General features: G+C 36.5%; 6 protein-coding genes across 6 annotated transcripts; 4 read left to right on the top strand and 2 right to left on the bottom strand.

Moving 5' to 3' along the window:
• Positions 1-33: 33 nt before the first annotated feature.
• Positions 34-435, top strand: BO82DRAFT_295793 (uncharacterized protein; the record flags this gene model as incomplete). The annotated part of the gene is made up of 1 exon (XM_025631880.1): positions 34-435. A coding segment is annotated over one exon (402 nt), but the record flags the coding sequence as incomplete, so codon positions are not given.
• Positions 436-1,183: 748 nt separating this feature from the next.
• BO82DRAFT_396005 (Zn(II)2Cys6 transcription factor domain-containing protein) lies at positions 1,184-1,699 on the bottom strand (the record flags this gene model as incomplete). The annotated part of the gene is made up of 2 exons (XM_025638817.1): positions 1,524-1,699; positions 1,184-1,468 (listed from the first exon to the last, which is right to left on the bottom strand). The coding sequence occupies exons 1-2, from the start codon at positions 1,659-1,661 to the stop codon at positions 1,184-1,186; spliced, it is 423 nt and encodes a 140-aa protein (XP_025486850.1). The 5' UTR covers positions 1,662-1,699.
• A 1,447-nt stretch (positions 1,700-3,146) lies between these two features.
• BO82DRAFT_346685 (BTB/POZ domain-containing protein) lies at positions 3,147-4,533 on the top strand. The gene is made up of 4 exons (XM_025633765.1): positions 3,147-3,181; positions 3,242-3,530; positions 3,579-3,705; positions 3,754-4,533. The coding sequence occupies exons 2-4, from the start codon at positions 3,490-3,492 to the stop codon at positions 4,345-4,347; spliced, it is 762 nt and encodes a 253-aa protein (XP_025486849.1). The 5' UTR covers positions 3,147-3,181; positions 3,242-3,489; the 3' UTR covers positions 4,348-4,533.
• Positions 4,534-5,461: 928 nt separating this feature from the next.
• On the top strand, positions 5,462-5,921 carry BO82DRAFT_369227 (uncharacterized protein; the record flags this gene model as incomplete). Its single annotated transcript, XM_025637155.1, has 2 exons — positions 5,462-5,837; positions 5,902-5,921. 2 exons carry the CDS (start codon positions 5,462-5,464, stop codon positions 5,919-5,921), a joined length of 396 nt encoding a protein of 131 aa, XP_025486848.1.
• An 863-nt stretch (positions 5,922-6,784) lies between these two features.
• On the top strand, positions 6,785-8,547 carry BO82DRAFT_378680 (phosphotransferase family protein; the record flags this gene model as incomplete). The annotated part of the gene is made up of 4 exons (XM_025637640.1): positions 6,785-6,809; positions 6,859-7,154; positions 7,212-7,590; positions 7,640-8,547. 4 exons carry the CDS (start codon positions 6,785-6,787, stop codon positions 8,545-8,547), a joined length of 1,608 nt encoding a protein of 535 aa, XP_025486847.1.
• A 3,254-nt stretch (positions 8,548-11,801) lies between these two features.
• BO82DRAFT_295708 (ankyrin repeat domain-containing protein) lies at positions 11,802-12,266 on the bottom strand (the record flags this gene model as incomplete). The annotated part of the gene is made up of 1 exon (XM_025631878.1): positions 11,802-12,266. A coding segment is annotated over one exon (465 nt), but the record flags the coding sequence as incomplete, so codon positions are not given.
• Positions 12,267-21,784: the final 9,518 nt, after the last annotated feature.

Raw genomic sequence — 21,784 nt, 5'->3', positions numbered from 1 at the left:
ATTTTACATGCTGATACCCTGCAGCTGTGAAACGTTCTTAAAATACCTATCCCACATGTTCTGGCTTGGAGTTCCACGTCCAAAAATGACGTCGGGGCCGAATACATCTTGATGGAAAATGTACCCGGTGTTCCATTAAGTAAGTTATGGGATCAACTTGAAGTTGGTGCAAAGTTCAGGATTGTCCAGAGCATTGCGACTTATCAAGAAATGTGGTTAAATATCTCTTTCTCGCATTATGGAAGCCTATATTACAAGCACGATATTGGATCAACGAGTCCAAGCCTTGAATACACCGTCAAATCAGGAGAAAACATTGCGGACGATCGCTTTACGATTGGCCCTTCGGTGAGTAGACAGAACAGTGATGACGGAAGGCTCATGATGGACTTTAATCGGGGTCCATGTAAGTTTTCATATTGTTCACAATCTTGATTGAGATATATCCTTATACTAATAACTTTCTACAGGGGCTACTGCAGCAGACTATGAGCGTGCTACAGGTCTAAGAGAATTCTCTTATCCGGCCGTAACTCCGACCAACAGGGAAGATACTACTACAAGAGATGTACACATCGCATGGCTTCGGATCCTTGATTTTATTCAGCGGGCAAGTACAGAGCTTCAGATGCATTTAATCCAGGGGATACTTAATAACAAGATTTAAGTACCACTTGTCACTTTTATAACAACAATACAGGTATTATTCATCAGGACGCTGTTATATTTCATATTTCGAGTGACCAACACAGCAAGTCCAATTTACTTAGGCGTTGTAAGGGTGCATAGGTAAGCATTTTTATCCTATCCTCAATATTTTAACAAGCTGCTACCCCTTTGGCGACAAGCAATTGCTGTACTCACAACCAGGGGTTCTATGGTTTATTGGTTATATGCAGTGTAAAGTAAATGGCTGCAGTGTCTAATAGAAGGCAAAGTTGTCTTATAAGGGCGGAGCTTGTCAAACCAAAGAAATAGAGCAATAGCGATAGCATAGTCAAGCTAGTTGTTTTGCTGGAACAAAAATGCTAATATTGGATTGAAAGTTGCGAAAGTTGCGCATGAGCCTTTCTCAATTGTTGGTATAGAGTACTCAGCAAAGTAAAGATTGACGTTTGCTGAATGTGATGGTAGACGGGTGCAAACCAGTATTCTAGTAGGCTTTGAGTCCCAATCTTCTCCACTACCTTGTCTCTGAGGGTGTTGAGCTTGGCTGGTACTCCGAATCCAGGAGGTCTAAGCAACTCTCTACAGAAGCATGGTATCTGACATATTCCTTCAACGCAGAGATCTGTTCATCATTACCAAACATCAAAGTGCATATTAGCTGCTTCAAGATTTCCTGATATCTCTGAGCAGACTGCTCTGCATAAATGAGAGCTGACTTCCTACGTCTATCTCTAGACGGCTCGAAGATGCAGGCTGTTCCGGTTTCGGTGCAGGCTTGGCAAGGCGATGAACCGACGCACTAGATATAATCAGCGGTCAGTAGCGTTGGATCGACTGCAGCTGAGATATCTTACCTTTACACGTTTCTCACGACACTTTAGACAGGCTGAGGATCGACGAGTCTGTGTCGAACCAGAACCCTTTGCACTCAGGATTCGAGATGGCGGTGTAGCAGCAGGGAGTAAGGGCCGAAATGCTGGGGTCTTAGCCATTTTTTTGGTGACTCGTAAGTCATGTTAATATCTAGAGCTTTATTGGAAAGAGAATATCTATACTCACCACCCGGTAGAAGCAACTTATATGCCCACAATACAACAAATTATCAACGAACAAAGGTGAATAATCATCTCTTTTCGATTAAGATAGAAACGAAATGACCTCTTATATCTCCAAAGCTCATTTTAACGAGAGGTACTTTTCCGAGATGTGCTTGCCATCATGTTTGTCGTAGCAAACAAAGAAATGCATGATCCTTGTTGAGTTTCACAGAATTTGGGTGAGCGATTTCGGACCCGGTCGAGCATCGGCACATTCAGTCTCGTTTTCTTCATAAGTAGGAGAAATATTTATTTGAGGACTGACATTCAATAGCTGGGATACTTTTCCCCTAATATATCTACATATAAGCCTGCAAAAGACCACTTTTCCGGAAGGATCTGTACGTGATAGTACTGTATCCAACTCTTTTATCTCGTACCTTCTCTTAGGGATCGAAGGTTTGTTATGCGTAGTGCTGCGAACTAAACATCAAACAAGTTCCCGGCAGCTAGCGCCAAAAAGTTTAAGGTCCGGCTTCTTTAGCAAGCGGACTCGGATGACTTGGAATTGTTTCGGTGCTTATTTAAGCGATGTTCAGCTTACAAGTGCCCGAAATATGCGGGTGCTGATCGTATCCGTAGGTGGTGAGCGAATTATGCAGGTGGCCGATGAGTTGGATTCGTGATACACTATCTTGACGATAATTTTGGTTACTGGCAGATGTTTGTAATATCCAAGCAAACACTAAAGCATAGCGAAGATATGTCACTGGCTATCTACAAGACTCTTAATGGTTCTGGGGGTGTAAAAGATGTATCAGCTAAGAAAGCCCCCCTTTTTGGGCACTTTCAGGGGATCAAATTTGCATGCACTAATTTCTTTATCGCTTGGCGGACAACCAATAAAAAGCGGGAAGTCCAAGCGGGGCTGTCCACCAATACATAGTTCTGGAACTTCGGCTGATCTACTGAAGCACGTGCATGCTTCTGGCCTTCCCGACCGCACGCATTTATCCACTTCCAGATTCGAGCGTTTTGAGAATCCAAGCTTCATTCTAGGCGCACTACTGATCGCACAATTGATAACCATGGCATTTCAAGAGGTAGATCAGGGCTGTTAGTCAGATCAAAACAATGATGCACAATCCCTCCGCAATGGATAAAGACTCACAATACCAAGCCCACGGACCCTAGATTGGCACTTCGGACCATGCCTCTACCCCAGGCAGGCAGCTTCGGGCGTAATTTACATCACCAAGCTCTTCCCCAGAACACATCTTTCAACCATAATCCTGCTTTCCAGCAGTCACAAATGAGCCAGTTGTGATTTTTTTCGTTCGGTGTTTGGAAAGAGGGGCAAGTCTACGTTTGTAAAAGATGTGGTATAAATTACGCGTACTGCCCTGTACCAGCCAGGATTTTGCAACTAAAAATCTAGTAAAAAGCTTCTATGCAAATTAGTCAAAACCCTGACGGTACGTACTAGTCTGGCAGTTGCTATGCGCCTCCACCTTCCTAATTATATCTTTTTACAGTCGTCAATGGCCCTCATTAACTAATCGACTATAGCTTAAGTGAGGGGGCTAGAGACATGACACGAGATGCGTGGTAGCGACCGATCGGCCAGGAGAAGGCGACGAAGTGAGGCGGAAGCTGACGTGGCCAGCCGCTGACACCTCTACCCCGCTTTGGGTGATGAAGCATCAGGACAGATGATCTTCTCTGATATATCGCTGTGTTTTTCACGATTGACCAACCGACGTTAAGCATATATCGACCGAGAATGGCTGCTGATTTTGAATCTCTAAGATTGCTGTTGTCACGGTGAGCTCAAACCTTCGCGATACATCGAACGGTATCTGATTTATGAAGTATTCGCAAATATGGAGCATACTCAGATCTTACAGTCCTCTGCGAATCTTTTACTTTCAGAGTGCATCGCTGTATTGTCTGCCCCCAGTCGAGGTTCTTTGATAAGGCCATAAGTGGTCAGTTCCAGGTAAAAGGAAATAATTCGTACATGGGATTTCTCTCTTACAAATTACAGGAAGCCAGTACCGGACATGTCACGCTCGAAGATGACCCACGTATCGTTGCAAAGATGATCGACTATCTTTACTGCGCCGATTATGAAGACTCGTATGAATATCCTATTGAGGAACTAGTTCAAGGCACCCTTGAGCCACCCAAGTCAGAAGAACAACAAAACGAGATATCAACTATCGACGAGATTGCCGAAAGTGCTGAAAGTGCCGAAAGTGCTGAAAATAATATCGCTGCAGCCGCTAGCGTTCTTGTCAAACAAAGAAGGGCACTTATCAATGCAGAAATATATGTCATTGCTGATAAATATCAGATTGAGGGATTGAAAACATTGGCTAAGCAGAAAATGGAGTCTTGCCTTCAGTTAAATTGGACAGATACGGATTTCATCAATACAACTCAGTATGTCTACGGGCCGAACATTCCTTCCCACTCGGAAATACGAGATATCTTATCAAGATATTCTATACAACACCTATCAACTCTTGAACACCAGCAGCGTTTTCACGACATCTTGAAGTCATTAGCTCCGTTTTCATACGATTTCTCCTTCTTAATGATAAAAAAGGTGCTTCAGCTGGAACAGGAATTGTGGTAGGCCTATGCCTCCCTGCCTCGATTAGTCGCGAAATCTGAATAACCATATCTGTCAGCAATAAAAGAATTTCCCGAGCAATTCTATGGCAGCCAAGAGTCAAACTACATATCCAAGAGCGAAGTCGGTTAGACTATAACGTCTATTGCAGTATCTGTAAAAGATCTTTCATGGATAGGAGGGCTCTTCGGCAACACGACACTGACAGTCATTATTGGTGTACAGACTGCGGGGTGAGCTTTCCATCGATCAATAAAGCTCGATCACATCGTGCGAGTCGTCACAGAGGGTATTAGAAGGACAGCTGGACTGCCTCCTGTCCGTACATTCTTTGAATACAAATATGAGCCGCGGTTGCCCGACGTGATAAAGACGAGCAGGTTGTAAAACATTTCTAACTGCTTAGATAAAGTGCCAGGTTTTCAATAAGATAATTTGAATTAGCGAATGGAAGACATGTCTATCCTCGAGGCTCCGGGCGCTTTTGATTGTGACCAATACAGCACGACAGTCTATTTGCTCGCCCAGCCAGTTCTTTACGAAGGTTTAGCGCTTTCTGTGCTATCGCAGTCGACAGACAGATGCTTTAACCTCCTAGGGCTATCAAACTTCACCGCTAGGTGAAGCCGGATCAACTTGGCGCCTAAGTTTGACCACCCACAGCCAATTACTTTTACCCTTCTTTTATATTTTTTTAACTTTTTTATTTTGAGTTGTGCTCAGGCCAAAGGATTCTTGGACGCCCTAATCACCATCCATGAGCCATGTTTGGATCCGAAACGAACGAGCGATACGCTGTCTTGCTTCACTGCACAAGTGGAGACATGTTGCAATCATTGTTAGGCTAGTGCCAGATTGATTGGCAATCCGAGGCCGCCGCCGACGAGTTGCCTGCAGCGTGTATTGAAGTCTGAACTACCTGATGAATCTTCCATGTCTTTGTCCGGATATATAAGACGACAGACAACATGTAAAGAATGACAAGACAGACTCCATTGCACAGCCATCTGTCTGCTCTAAGTAAGTGTTCAAGTCCTGCTCCTGTCGCGATGCTGATAATTCTCTTTAAGCAGCATCTATCCAAAACTCTCGTGACACAAGTTCTCCTCCTATTATCATGCCCTCTAAGACCCAAAAGTCGCTTGAGGCTCTCATGGCCTACATCAAGCAGTCGAAAAGCCGCCGCACTACGATTTTGCGTGGGCAAGGTGAGCCTGGTCACCGGGCTGCCCCAGCGCGCGGAGGAAACCATGATGCGAGAATCGGAAGCCGCATTGATACTGGAGAAATCGTCAAGAAAGCTGGCAAGGAGTATCGACGGTACAAATTCCAGCTCAATTCGAACGCGGAAGATTCCACGCTCAAGAAAAAGGCTGCTCAAGATTCCCACAAAGTTTATTCGACTGCAGATGTGGAGATTAAAGAGAATAGGACCCCGGAAGAAGAAGAGCAGGCGATGCGGGATTTTGAAGAGGAAATGTCAAAGAACTTAAGTGAATAGGCACGGTCATGTCATATAGTCTCACAACTTAGCTCGCTGTACATTTCCGTCTCCAGTATTTCAAGGTCTTGTCTGAGGTGCGAAGGGGCGCCTTAAGGACTTGAACTCAAGTTCTTGGTGGCACAGCAACCGAAACGGCGACCAAGACTTCCCAGCTTTGCGAGGGCGGAAAGACCCGTTGTGTATCAGCCTCCTTGTTTTTGCGTTTTCTCCGTCCCAGCAACCTTCAATAAGCCATACCACATGTACTTGGTAGGAACTTCCTCTCTAGCCGATGATTTCGGTGATCAGTAAGAGTTATCCCTGAGACAATTGTTGTTGACATAATTCCCTTGTGACAGTTGGCGAATTAGCTGACGGAGCAGCAAGAGCAAGCAGACTGTTCAAGCCATTGGCCTCTTCAGGTTTTTATAATGCCTATTCCAGAATCGAAAGATAGATTGCGGTAATTTGATTAATCACTAAATCCTTAAACCGTCATAGTGGTTTCAGGTGGAAAAAAGAGTGGCGCCCCCATCACAAGCCAGGCGGGATAATTTTGTAACAAATAAGCTAACTCAAAATGTCCTGGCGCCTTCCATCTGGTCACGTGTTGACTGTCTCAACTATCCCTTGACAGTCGGGGATGATCTGCATTGCTCTGCCTCACCTACGGTCGCAATCTTCCCTCCACATCACCAGCATTATTATCTCTCGGTTTGCGCAGCAAGAAGCATCCTCTGAATTTGTTTTATTCTTATCCTTGATGTTTTTAACACTTTGATGCCCGCGTGGTCAAGTGCTACCTGATCTTCCAGGGACTTGCATTTCGTGAAAATGCGCCGACCCCCATCCGCGCGTCCTTGGTGTTACATTCATAGTAAACTACCAAGCCTAAACCAACACTACCACTCAACCTCTAAAGATTCACCTTTATCCCACCATCACCGTCCCGCGAGCATGGACATAGGCTCTTCTCAGACAGGTATGCACGCCCTTTGGAGCGCGATTCAGCATATTACTCATCGTGTCAGATTGGAACTCTAACGATGAGTTTTTTAAATTCACGCGTGGCCGCTTTATTGTTGATGAGGTAGAGAACCTTCGGAAGCGAGAGATCAGATTTGACATGAATAGCCTCGCAAGAGTCGCAGCAGAATCGGTGGGAGCTGCTAGATGCATCTCTATCAAGAAGTATCCTGACGGCATGTTCAACAAAGCGTTCCTCATGTCCATGGACGATGGCCGAGAAGTTATAGCCAAGGTTCCCAACCCGAATGCTGGCGTTCCACACTTTACTACTGCCAGTGAAGTTGCCACAATGGATTTCGTAAGTTATCCTGAGCACCGTCATCATCGAGTTTTGCTAAGGCGTCTCATTTGGCAGGCTAGGAAAATCCTTAACACAGCAGCGCCTCGTGTACACATGTGGAACTCGCGAGCTAAAACGCATCCTGTCGGGGCTGAATTTATTATCATGGATAAAATTGAAGGTGTTCCTCTGTCCCAAGTTTGGGGCACAATGAAACTACCGCAAAAGCTTCAAGTGCTTCTTGCTATGACTCGCCTCCAGAAACAATGGCTGAGCGTTTCGTTCTCTCATTACGGCAGTTTATATTACACGGAAGACGTGCAGCCACTACGAGGAAACCACTTCGTTAAGGATGGCAAGGCTGTAAGAGATTCAAAGTTTGCTATTGGCCCGGCTACAGGCCGGGATTGGTGTGACGCAGGCCGATCAAATTTGGACGTCGAGAAAGGGCCATGTACGTTATGGTTTGTTCTGCTCTTGTAGATTTGCTAATAAGTGTACAGGGACTTCTCTAACACAGTATCTGCAAGCAGTCGGGACGCGAGAGGTAAAGGCAATCCAGTCTCTAGAACCTCCGAAATCGACCGCCTTGTTCTGTGGGCCAAAGCTCTACCGACCAGACAGGGAAAAGAAACTTACTGCTTTAGCATGGTACCGACAAGTCATTGATGCCCTTATTCCAAAGGATACCGCAATTACCAGACCCTGCCTCTGGCATAATGATTTGCATGATGACAACGTCTTTGTAGACCCGCATAATCCCGAAAAAATTACGGGTATTATTGACTGGCAGTCTTGTCACATCTCGCCCCTCTTTAACCATAACCCCGATCCAGCCTTCCTTGATTGGGGTGGCCTTGAGCCTGAGACGCTTGATTTGGCGCCACGGCCGAATCTTTCCGGGCTTTCGCCTGAAGAACAGTCCACGGCTGTACATGAGTATACCATTCAAAACGTGTTTATTGGATGGCGGAAACTTATGCATGCCAAAAACCCAGACCTATACAAAGTAGTCGAATTTCGGAAGACGGCAGCTTACGGGCTGATATTTCTTGCCCACCGAATGTTTGAATACGGCGAGGCGCACTTCCAATCGCTTCTGGTTGACCTGCAAGACACGTGGACGGATTTACCTACCATTACCAGCGACACACCATTCCCGTTCGACTTTTCAGAAGCAGATTTTGAGCGTATTAAACAGGATAGCGATGGTGCAGTGGCAGGAACTGATCTTGTTGCGGAGGTCAAGGAGAAATTGGGCGATTTGTGGCCGGACAAAGGCTTTATCGAGCGGGAGCGATATGAAGAGTGCAAAGCTGCCCTCCACGAAGTGAAAGACCTGATATTGGAGCAATTGGCTGAAACTGACGAGGAAAAGGCTGAGTACGAGCGCTGTTGGCCGTTTGACTGATTCTCTATTGTGTTAAGGAAATAGTATGATTATGGCTCGCCTTTCCCCTGTTCTGTTAATCTTGAATATGGAATCAACTAAGAGAGGGAGATAAGCCGATAGGAATATGATATTCTGATCATGAACACATGACCTACACAACACAAGGTAATCGCCTCGCATCTTTCGTTCCCAGAAGCGGACCAGAAGAGCTCTTTCTTCTCAGTTGCTCTCGAGCGAAGAATCCAGCGGCGCAAAAGTCTGTCATATTTGTCATATTCTCAATCGGCCCAGAGCGAGATCAGCTACAGCAAGCACTCTAGATTAGAGGCTCGTAATAGCAGACGATCATCCGCCGTCGTGTCTAGCATATTCTCTTCATAAGTACGAGCAAGTAAAGGGAATGCGATGCGCATAAAAACCCAGAATCTGAAAGACACTATCCCAGCTATGCCCAGAGGCTCGGTGTCCGCATTCACATCCAGCAACGATGAGTATATTTTCATGAAGACACGACGCTGAATGCCATAACGCACATACGTCCGAGCTTTTTAATGCTCCAAAAGAACGATCAATGGCGAATTCCTGTCTTGAAGGTGTGGATTACACTTTACCTCGAACGTTTACAATTACTATCAAGAGTATATTAGCACACGAATTTCTCTATGAAAGCTCGACGGAAACTTCAAGGTCTCTGATTTCATATAGTACCGTAGCAATATATACATAAAGCAATCAGACTCGTGGGCGTGCAGAGCTTTCTTATGTTACTCACAGCGTTGAGATGATATCGATACATCAAACTGACTGATATGCCGGAGATTAACGCACAATAAACAGTCATTTATACCTTTGAGCCAACATGTGCATTACGTGGTCTTCTGAATGAGAGCCACTTTGCTTCAAGCCAGCTCTCGATCTGCGAATCATTGATTAGCATCTACATTCGGCTCTTCAGTTGTTCAACCTCTTACAGGCACAAACTTGAAAAGAGTCCACATAATGACAGTAAAAAGTAGCGATGCCCCTCCCAGTACCAGATACCATCGCCAGTCTGGGTTATCGTCTAATAAATTCACATTCATACCGAAAAGACTCTGAGTCAAAGGGTAAGCTAACGTGATTTGTGCGATTGGGCTAAAGTTCCTTGTATCGGCAGAGAAGAACTTACTGAGACAAACATCAATGGCAGAAAAATAAACTGTGGAAGGAATAGTCAGAAAAGTACGTTAGGGATTTTTGAATACTGACTGTAATCCAGCTAAGTCGTTTGATACTTGCTGCCTCGCTGATTGAGATCCAGGCAAATTCCTTTGGAAAAGTTAGAGGCAGTCAAACAGATTGAAAATATGCGCACAATCTGTAAAAGCTCTCGAACCGCTCGTTCAATCCCAAGCACCTTGGCATTGACCGACTTGTCAAATTTATTGACCTGTGCCTGTAATTTTCTTTTCTGTTCGGGAAAAATAGTGGTGTCTTCGTCGATTGCTTGTCGGAGACCCTCAACATGTTGGCGTAAAGCTCTTTGCAGCTCGGCACGTTTCACTCCATTCTGAGCAAGAATCTGGATTATTTTTTGACCTCGGCCCTGTCTCAAAAGTTGGTCACGCCGCTGGCAAAATCAGCAATCGTGTACAAAGGTGAGACAGAAAGATTAAATAGAAATGATTGTACTTACAGTCGTCTTGATAGTTTCCATCGCACCAGTGCATATACCATTCCATTCCTGACCTAGGTGGTCAATAAAAGTGCTACAGAGCTCCGCTGGTGTTTGAGGAATTCGACTGTCCGACAATGTACTCCTAAAAGTATAAAAGTCTCCGTTCGCACTCGACTCCTTATTCCACTCAATACCTGAAAAAGTGGCATGGTGCGAGTTTGATTCAATGTCGATTTTGTCGGCAGGAAAGCAGACCAAGATGTGAGATTCTGAAGGCTCAAATGACGAAGACTTTTGTTTTGAATGACCTCGACAGAAGTAATCGTACCTAATCATTTGGGAAGCAAGCCTAGGCCCTTTTCGCGACCATGTAGGGTCCCCTCTCTGGAATAGACTTGAAACGTCAGCGAGAACATCAAGCAGTGGGCGCTTCTTACCAAAGTTTGGTTTTGATTTTCTTCAATCGATCGACACCATTCGCCCCCACACCCGGGTGCAGACACAAAGATATGGAACCACTATCTTGCCGTGTGAATTCGATCCATCGTGTGGCCTCGTTGCTGAGATAAAACCAAGCTTCGGCAGATATATTGCTTGTATCGGCTCCTTTCTTGAGTAACATGCGAGCAAATGCTTCGTTCTTCTCTTTCAAAGCGTAATAGAGAGATGTTTTTCCGGAATTGTCTTGTAGATTCAGGGAAACTTTCACATCCTTCGCATCCAATAGGGCTTTAGCAAATTTTGTTTTTTGCACATTGCTCAGCAAATGAAGTGTACATCTGCCTTCAGAATCGAGCTTGTTGATGTCATATGCTGTCTTGAGAAGTTCACAAACCAGCTTCAAAGCTTCTGGTTCACCTAGAAGCTCTCTTTCTTTGATGAGCAGGTGTAACGATGAAGAGTCTTTTTCTTTCAGCATGTCCACCACATCAAGATGACCATTAATCAATGCCCATAATAGTGGTGTTTTAGAAAAGCTTGAGCTAGCGTCTATTCGCTTTGTTTCAATAGAGTGTATTTGGGCGTTTATTGGTGGTCCATCGCGAATATCAGGATTGGCACCGTGTTCGAGAAGCGCCTGAACCATCGCATAGTCACCATACTCCGCTGACCATGATAACAAGGTTCTATTGTTCTCTAGAAGGTCTGGATCTGAGTGGTAGGGAACAATTTCGAGCATTTGGAAAGGATTGAGTCGTCGACTAGGCACAAAGCTTTCTGGCTTGTTCTTCATCTCGAATCTAGCCTTGACAAGCCACCAGAAACATGTATGACCGTTGACTAGTCGCATTGCATTTGCACCCGCTTTCATTATTATATGCACCAAAAAGCTGTTATTATTCTTTGCGGCAAGAAAGAGCGGTGAGTCATCATTCACGTCATGATGTTCAAGGTCAATTGTCTTGTTGCGAAGTAGTTCGACCACTGTGCTGTCCTCTGATTGTCTGATTGCCCACGCCAGCGGGGTCTGCCCTTCCCGATCTTTGGAGTTGATATCGGCTTGCTGTTGTATCAGATATCGCACGATCTGGGGCCGGCCAAACTCCGCTGCTAGAGATAGAGGTGTTCGTTCGTTTAGATCCTTGGTGTCTATATTTATGTCTCTCTCGGCCGACAATCTTTTCACTATTTCATCAGATCCCTGCCTGGCTGCCCATGCTAGGGGTGTATAGCCATGCACGTCTGCACAATTGACTTCAGCGTTTCGTTGGAGTAGCTCATCAACTACAGCGATCTGTTCATGTTTCGTAGCAAGTAGCAGTGCCGTGCAGCAGTCGTGTTTTTGATACTTATATTCCAAGTCAGCGCCAAAGGAAATTAGTAAGCCCACTATTGCTTTTTGGCCTTTGATAACTGCCCACCCTAGAGGAGTAAAGCCGTCCTCATCCTCGGCATTTACGTCAGCCTCGGATCTTAAAAGAAGCTCTGTGACCTGAGTGAGTCTGAGCTTCACTGCCAGCGTCAATGGTGAAACGCCACCCCGAATTCGATGATTTATACCCGCGTTAGGCACGTCCAAAATATTTCGAACTGTGTTATTTTGCTGTGTTCGAATCGCTCGTGTCAAAGTGACCTCCATATCATTATCCTCAATACTTGGATTGGCTCCAACACCAAGAAGAAGATTCACGATTGTTGGGTATTGAAATTCTGCGGCTAAGAAAAGTGGCGTACGACCTTGCTTATCTTGGTGGTCAACATTTCCTGGGTTGGAAGATAATAAGTCTGCAACGATAACGTCGGATCCTTTGGAGACTGCCCACATCAGTGGGATCCATCCTTGAAGGTCCTCTTTATTAGCATTTGCTCCATGCTTTAGTAGCAGTTTCAATATCTCAGAAAAACTATTTCCTTTGCCGGTCGGCGTTGCCGCCCACGATAACGGAGTGCGACCCTCTTGATCCTGCAGATTTGGATGTGCTTTGTTGAGCAGTAAGACTTCGACATATCTGACCTCATGCAGCTCGCAGGCGTAAGAAAGAGCAGTCCGTCCTTTGTTATCCCTAATGTCCATGTCGATCCCTTCAATCTCGATCAGCATTTCCAGTATGTCGATATGCGAGGGATGTCGTGCTACAAGTGTCAAGGGTGTATCTTCGGATCTCAGAAAGTTCAGGTTAATGTTTCCATTCCCTAGAAAGGTCCGAGGTATGCGATTCTTTTTCGAGTGTTTTCGTCTTAGTGCCTTTTTGAGGACTTCTAGAAGTTTGTCTTGATCTTGAGAAGTGTTGTTTGATGTATCGTGCGTTCGATCTTCTTCTGCCATGATTAGAATTCTGAAGCTATGAAATTGATGAGGGTTGAAAAGAGAAGCATTCTAAGGGAGACACGTCATTTAAGATAAGTAGTAAGGCTAGAAAGGATTAAATTAAACAGGGCTGAGAGGGGCTATGTGCAGAGCGGCTGTAATTAGAGAAAAAGATTCTAATGTACATTTCATACAGCACGATATTTTGCTATTCACCTGATATGGGATATGAATTAAATGTTCAAGGTTCAGAGTAATACTTGTGATATCTGGATTAAATTCTGGAACCGACATATTGCTGATCTCAATTTTGTCAAATGTTGCGTAAACAGCTGGTCAGGATGTAGAAAAATAGGAAGAGGGGACTTTTTTTTCTGACTCAGCAAGGCTGAAACCACTAACCATTTGTATAAAAGATTGATACTATTCCCCTGATAAGCAAACATCCAAATATTATTGGATTCGTTGTATTCTTAAAACAGATATATTGCCAGAATTTGATACTCGGTATAAGCGATTTCAAGGCTTTTGCCATGAATATCGAAAGGCGATTCTCTACGTGATAAGACTGTATTACTTTATGAATCGTAGGGCACTGGGCCAAAAATAACCGCCAATTACTAATTCTGTATACGCGCCCGCACTACCTCCCCGCCACCTTTTGTTTGAGCCGTCGCCGCCCCACCTGAGCGCTTTGGAACGTTGGCCTATCATATAGCAAAAATCATACGATGAGCCTGACGCTTATACCTCAACAACAATGATACTCGTCTTGAATTATAGAGTTCTTTCAATAACTTTTCTTTCTTGTTTCTTCTTTCTATGTTATTTTATTTGTACTAGTGTTGTTCTTTGCAACTCGAATACTTATCGAGGTAGAGTGTAACAACTACTGTGGCGTCTTTTGTCTAACTAGTTATCACGGGTGTATTATGTTATAAGAGATGCTGAAGTAAAAATCGGAAACGTTATTTCTCCGGATAATGTTTCTATTGAAACCGTGATCGGCTGATATTAGCATTCTGGATAAGATACCTACCAGTCGAGAACTGTTGCGGCTGTCTCAAGCTATTTCCTCCTCTGACAGAGCGATGGCCAAAAACAACTTGCCAGATTATAACACTCTTTCTACAGTCCGCTATTACCTGTTCTGGTATTTCTCGACCGGCTTCCTGACAACCTTTTGTCCTCTCAAGAATTTTTTACTTTATTTACAACGGTTTCCATTTGTTGGTTTTGCTTTCCAAATAAATCATAGGTACTGTCTCGAGGATAAGAAAAAAATAATTGTCTTGCACCTTAAATTTCAAGACAATCTGAAATTATCACCTGGTGCTGAAGCCAAGCCGCTGGGTAGAGTTCTGAAAGCGACTCTTGTACCTTTAATCCGTCAGATGTCGAATCGAACTCTTGGACATGGATACCATTAATTGCGCACAAACACCTTCAGACATTCCTTTGAGAATGCGGGGAATTCTCTTGGAGTTGCGCCGAATTTCACCTTACCAAGGATTTGATGGATGACTTAAAAATCCTCAAAAATCAAGACACTCTTTAGTCCCTTCTCTTTCATCTTCCAGATATCATATAGAAATATCTTTTTTATTAAAAGGCTTTGGTCTGCAGGTTTAGAAAATAATAGAAAATATAAAAATACTGGAAAAAGCGGGCTATATAATCCTAGTGTCTATAATTAAAGGTATACCCTGGATTCTTAATAGACTGCTACTTGTTCCAGGATCAGCTTTCTTTTATTTTAAAGACTAGGCTATTATTTTTAGCTTTTTTTACTATATTTTTGCAAAACCCCCCAATACTAAAATACTAAACAACCCGAAAAGTAATATAGAGGCTTAATAAGAAATAGCAGAGTTAATTATAAAAAAATTGTCAACAATATGGGCAGATTGGCCAGTTGGCAGCCTCAGGCTCGCCAGTTCGCCACCACTGCCAGGCGCCACCTCAGGGCCTGCTCGCCTGCCATTCCTGCTCGCCCGCCACCTTAAGCTCTGCCTGCCACTGAAAATATGCCTCAGGCTCGCCAGTTCGCAGCCTCAGGCCAGTTGGCAGCCTTAGGCCATCAGTTGGATGCAAAAATAAATTACTAAATTATAATAAAAAATCTAATATAATAATATCAAATTAGCACTAACTCGGTAATAAAAAACTTTTTTTTTTAAATAAATCTAAAATAAATATTAAGATCAAAGATATCCCGCAATTCGAACTTTTCTTTAATATTTAAAAACGCCAGGAATAGTTTTATAATTTAGATTATAATTTTTAGAAAATATTATTTAAATTCTATAATAACTATTGCAAGATTTTTAAAACTGTAAGCCATATAAATATAATCTATCAGCAGAGATAGTACTGTTATTTTAAAAAATTACTATTAGAAAAAAAAAAACATCAGCTATTTGTAGTTTGTCCTTATTAAATAAATATTCTTTTTTATTTAAAATATTATTATTTTTAAATCTGATATAATAAGCCAGTTAGAGCAAGCTTGGCAGTGAAATAATCAAGATCCTTATAAATTCTATATTTATCTTAATATTTTAAAACAATATTTTTTTAAAACTATTAAAAAAAATATAGCTATACTTTCTTTGCAAAATTACTTTTTAATTTTAATTATTATATTAAAGAATATATATACTAACTGTCTAAAAAATGAGATAAGATAGTATTTCTTATTATTTATTATTAAAATTTATATATACAAAAATAAAAATATAAATAGAAATCTGACGGGTCTAATATGTTCTAAAAATAGTTATAATTTTATAAAAATATTTAACTTATTTATTCTAAATCTAATTATTCTAAGTTAATCAGAAAACTACTGCGGTGCTTTTTATATAATAATACCAAATATCTTGCTAATTAATATTTTTAAAAAAAAAATCAGCTCAAATTTAAGAACTGCAAGTTAAAAAAATTAATATAAAAAAATAAAATAGACTAAGGCCAACTTCTCTGTCTCAGCCCTGTATAATAAAATAGAAACAGCCAATAAAATATTAATATTAATATAAATATTCTATATTAAAAAAATCTATACAGATATTGACAGTTATATAGTATATGATTTAATTAGTATTAAATTTATATAATAATATTTTTTTTTAGAATCCTAAAAATTCTTATTATAGTTTAAAGCTATTAACCATATCTCTGTTATCAGCTATAAAATATAAGATATTCTTTTAGATATTATTAATTTAAAAAAAGTATAATAATATTTTACTAGATTATATATTGCTACTACTCAAAATATTCTAATCTTGCTTTTTATAACTATTTTATTTAACTATAAAATTTATTTATCTCTCTAAAACAAGCAATAGTAGTTTAAATTTAATTAAATCTAAAAATTAAGTCTTTAAAAATTTACTAAGACTTGCCAAAATTATGCCTGTGTTTATATAATTATTAAAGCCCCAGAGAAACTGTGATTTTTAGATAATAATAAAAAATTAGAATATTATTAAAATAATTCTATTCCGCTAGAACTGATTGAATTTGCTGATATCTTTTCTTCTAATTAATCTAAAATTCTTTTTAAATATTATAACAAGAATCATACTATTAATCTTTTTAAAGGCAAATTACTGCTATTTAGGCCCATTTATCCTCTTTTAAAAAAAACTTTTAGTATTTAAAGATTATATTAATAGAAATACTGCTAATAAAAAAATATACTTATTTAAAAGCCCTGCAGAGGCCCCTATTCTCTTTATATCTAAAAAAAATAAAAATTTATAGCTATGCGTGGATTATTATAAATTTAATAAAATTATAATAAAAAATTAATATCTATTATTTTTAATCTCTAAAATTCTTAACTGATTAGCTGAATATAAATATTTTAATAAAATTAATATCCAAAATACCTATTATTGCATCTGTATTAAAAAAGAAAATAAATAGAAGACTATGTTTTATATATATTATAATTATTTTAAATATATAATAATATTATTTAGTTTAATTAATATATCTGTTTTTTTCTAAAATTATATATATTCTGTATTGTATAATATTCTCGATATTATTTATATTATATATCTAGATAATATTCTTATCTTTTCAATAATTAGATATAAATATACTGAATATATTAAAAAAATATTAATACAACTATAATAAGCTAATCTTTATATTAAACTATCTAAATATTCTTTCTTTTAATAATAAATTAAATTTTTTAAATATATTATTTTCTTTATAGATATTATAATAAATCCTGATTAAATTAAAACTATTATTTTATAACTGTTATCTACTATCTACTATAATATTTAAATCTTTTTAGAATTTTATAATTTTTATTGCAGATTTATTTGCAATTTCTCTTTACTAGCACTATTCTTAACTAATTTTTTAAAGAAAAGTCAAAATAGCAAGAAATTAAAAATATATTATTTATTTCTAAATAAAACACTGGTGTTTTATTGATTTATTAATATATTTCAGACTGTTTTTTTTTATTTCTTTAATTTAATTCAACCTATTTAAATCAAAATCAACGCGTGTAATATAGGAATAGCAGATATTTTAATCTAATCTAAATCAACCAGATAATATTATATAATTATTATATAATTAAAAAAGTTCTCGGATTCAGAACTTAACTAAAATATTCTAAATCAAGAACTTTTTGCTATTATTTATTTTTTTAAATATTGATATTAATATTTTAATAAAACTTAATATTCTATTAAGATTCTATCGGACCATGCAAATCTTTGATTATTTATAAACTAATCTTAGCTTAATAAATATTAAGCATGTTAGTGTATGATTTTGGCTTTTTTTAATTTTATAATTAAATATAAATCAGATAAAAGCAATCTTGCTAATATTTTATTTAAACTATTTAAACTAATAAAAAACTTATATAATAAGAATATTACGCGGGTGCTCTATAATCAGTTAGCATCTATTTTAACAGTATCTAAAATCTCAGCAGTATTTAAGATTAGAAAATCTTAGTTTAGATATAATAAAATATTTTTATAGAAAAGATCTAAATCTAATATTTATATAATATTAAACAGGCCTACAGGCGCTGCTAGTACAGAATCAGCTGACTAAGCTGTGGTTTATATAATAAATTATAAATAATCTACTAATAATATAGCTATAAAAAAAGCAAGCAGAACTAAAAAGATTTATAAATCTGAATATAATAATAATTTAAAAAACCTGATTAAAACTTTTTAAAATCAAGATTCTGAGTCCTAGAAAAAGAAAAATAAACTATCTAAATATTAGAGAATTATAATAAATAGATTATTATATTTTAAAAATAGATTTTATATACCAGAAATAGAAGACCTATATTAAGAATTACTATAACAATATTATAATAATCTGTTAGCAGATTACTTTAAATAAAATAGAATTAAATAACTTCTTTACAGAAAGTTCTACTAAATTAGTCTTTAAAATAATATAAAAAACTATATAGTAATATATTCTATCTGTTAATATTAAACTATTTTTAAATATTAACTATATAAAAAGTTTAAAAGTCTACTAATTCTATCAAGATTATAGACTAAAATTATTATAGATTTTATTACCGGACTACCCAAGCTATACTACCAGGATTATTAAATAGATTCTATATTAATAATTATTAATTATTTTATAAAAATAAACTATTTTATACTGGTATTATATATAATTTAAGTAGAAGAACTAGCCAAACTGTTTTATTAAAAAATTAAGCTTAAATATAAAGCTCTGTATAATATAGTTATAAATAAAGACTCTATATTTATAAATTAATTTTAATCTAATCTCTGCTATTAAACTAAAATTAAAAAATAATTATTAATTATATTTCACCTGCAAACCAACAGCCAAATAAAAAAGACTAATTAAGTTCTTAAATATTACCTGCGCTGCTTTATAATCAAATATTAAAACCACTGGATAAATCTATTAAATAAAGCAGAATTTGTATATAATAATTATTTAAATACCTTTATAAAAATAATTTCTTTTAAAGCTCTAATAGATTATTTATCTAAGTTTAGATTCTAGATTAAAAATAATCCTGCAAAAATAAAAGTACTATTAATATCAAAGAGACTAGAAAAGTTAAATATTTTATAAAAAAAATTAAAAAATAATTAGCAGAAAATAAGCAAAAACTAATCAGCTTATTATAATAGCCATTACAGTACTCCATTTTTTAAATAAAAAAATAAAACAGTCTATACTTTTAAATAAAAAGATTTAATTAAGCTATCTACTGCAAATATAAAATTTAAAAAAACCTTTTAAAAATTAATTCTAAATTTTATAAAATTCTTCAGAATTCTAAAAGCTATAGAAAAACAAGTATTTTATCTATATTTTTTTAATAAATATATTTAGTTATATAACATCTTCCATATTACTCTGCTGGAATTTTAAAAAGTTAGAAAAAACATTCCTAAAACTTTGCTAATACCAGATCTAAATAATAATAAAAAATAGAAGATAGAGCAGATATTAAATAGTTTATACTATTAAAAAAACCAATTCTATCTAATAAAATAGTAGAAATAGTTTTTTAAATATAATTAATAGTTACCGGCAGAAAATTTAGCAAATACTCAGCAGAAAGTCTATAAATTTAATAATCAAATTATAGCTTTTTATCCTGTAATATATAAATTAAAATTAATATATAATAAAAATAATAATAAAATAACTACAAGACATATACAACATGCATATAATTTATAATAAAAAAATATAAGTTTATTATATTATATGCCTATTTTATTTATATCTACGCGTATAAATTATAGAAAAAATAATATTAAAAAAAACCCGGATTGCATGTATTTAACAGAATAAAAACAGAATTATAATAATATAAGAATATTAAAATAATTTATTAATATTAATAAAATAATACTAATTTTATAAATTCTTAATTATCTTTATTAAAAATCTTTTTATTAATTTTTTAATAAACAGCTTCTCTGCTCCCCGTTTGTTTCTGTACAAGTATATAGTTTTTTAGACTATTTTATTTAAAAATATAATTACTGCTACTGACTACAGCAAATAGCTGGTATTATTAAATAAAAAATAAAAATATTAAATATTTTTTTTAGTTTAAATAGTTAAACTACAGTACTCTGTTATAAATCCACAGTACTCGGCCGTGTATTTCTGTTAAACTATTAATATATAATTATTATATTAATAAAAAAACTTATAGTTATAGCTTTTTTTATAGCCGTGGAAATATAATACTTAATATAATAGATCTTTTTTATATCAGCAAATTTATCAGCAAAAACTATAGCAGTATAAATAACTTTACAGTATAATAAAAAATCCTATTTTTTTATTTTTTTTATTTAAAAATAATTAGTTTATTTTAGAACTATAAACAGGTCAGCAGTATTTTTCAGTATAGCTATTACTACCTAATTAATATTTAGCTTCTATATTAAAATAATATAAAAAAATAGAAAATAAAATAGGCTAAAAAGAAAAAGAATTTATTAGAATATAATTAATTTTTTTTACTGTGTATTGCTAATACTTTATAAATAATACAGTAAAAAATATAACAGAGTATAAAATTCTTACCGGCAATCTTATCAAAATTCTTAACTAAAATATACAAATATTTTAGATATTATATAATATATAAAAAAAAGAGCTACTTAGCTAGAGAATAAAGAATTAACAGTACAGATATTCTAATTTATTAAAAAAATTATAGTAATCTATTAGTATCTTAGCAATATTAAAAAAATTTAGAATAAAAATATTATATATATACCGCGGAACAAGCAAATAGAAACAGAAACAATAAAAAAACACAAGCTTTTTAATACAAACAATTAATATTAATAATATTAAAGATGTTGAGAAAAATATATAAAAATATGTTTATATTATTAATATTATTATTAAAAAACAATAATATTTTTAAAATAGAATAGTATTAAATTATAATAACTATGTCTAACTAAGACTAGTCCCGGCCAAATTCTGCCTGCTATTATTATATATATTAAATAGATTAGCTTATCTATTAAAGCGGCAATACTATACCACTATCACACTGCTGAAAACAGCTGTATATAAGAGAAAATCTAATTATTATAGATAATTCCTGTATATATAGCAGATTGCTAATAGTATATCTATGCATCCTTAGTGTAACAGTTGTAACACTAATAACTTAGATCTTTCTCAGTATTTAACTCTCAGAACCTTGCTAGACCTTCAGATAGCAAGGATTAGTCTTGAAAAATGGACTGCTACTATTCTATACCTAACTGACCTATTTTCTCTTGACAATCTATAGTGCCTATCTTTTGATTTTCTTATCTTTGGATTGGATGTTAAAGGTGAGATGCTTTTTATATCAAGAGCTAGCTTCTCTAACAGGATCTGTATATATAGAAATCTAGTATATCTTGTAGTAAAGATATTTATTAGTATTTCTATATAAACTTAACTCTACAATAGCCCCGGCTCTAGCTCGAGAACCTGAAAACAGTAACAAGGTAAAGACATCTTAGAATTAAGCTTTTTTACAAATATATTTATAATTGTTATCTTGAATTAATCATTTGAAAAGAAGATCAAGATCTGTTGCTGTAACATAAAACTTCTTCCAGAGTTTTGTTTTAAGTCTATACTTTGGTATCAATTTGTTATGAACATACTTTAAATAGGATTAGTAAGCGTTGTAATTCAGAAAAGAGTGAGACACCTAGAATATACATTATAGACGTTACTTTTAATACTCCTTAAATCCACTTTAAATAATTGTAAAATGATTAAAAGAAATTAAGGAGAAGAGATTTCTATCT

This window comes from Aspergillus uvarum, assembly GCF_003184745.1.
Source record: "Aspergillus uvarum CBS 121591 unplaced genomic scaffold BO82scaffold_81, whole genome shotgun sequence".
Classification (NCBI taxonomy): Eukaryota; Fungi; Ascomycota; class Eurotiomycetes; order Eurotiales; family Aspergillaceae; genus Aspergillus; species Aspergillus uvarum.
This window is presented reverse-complemented; position numbering and strand designations above follow the sequence as displayed.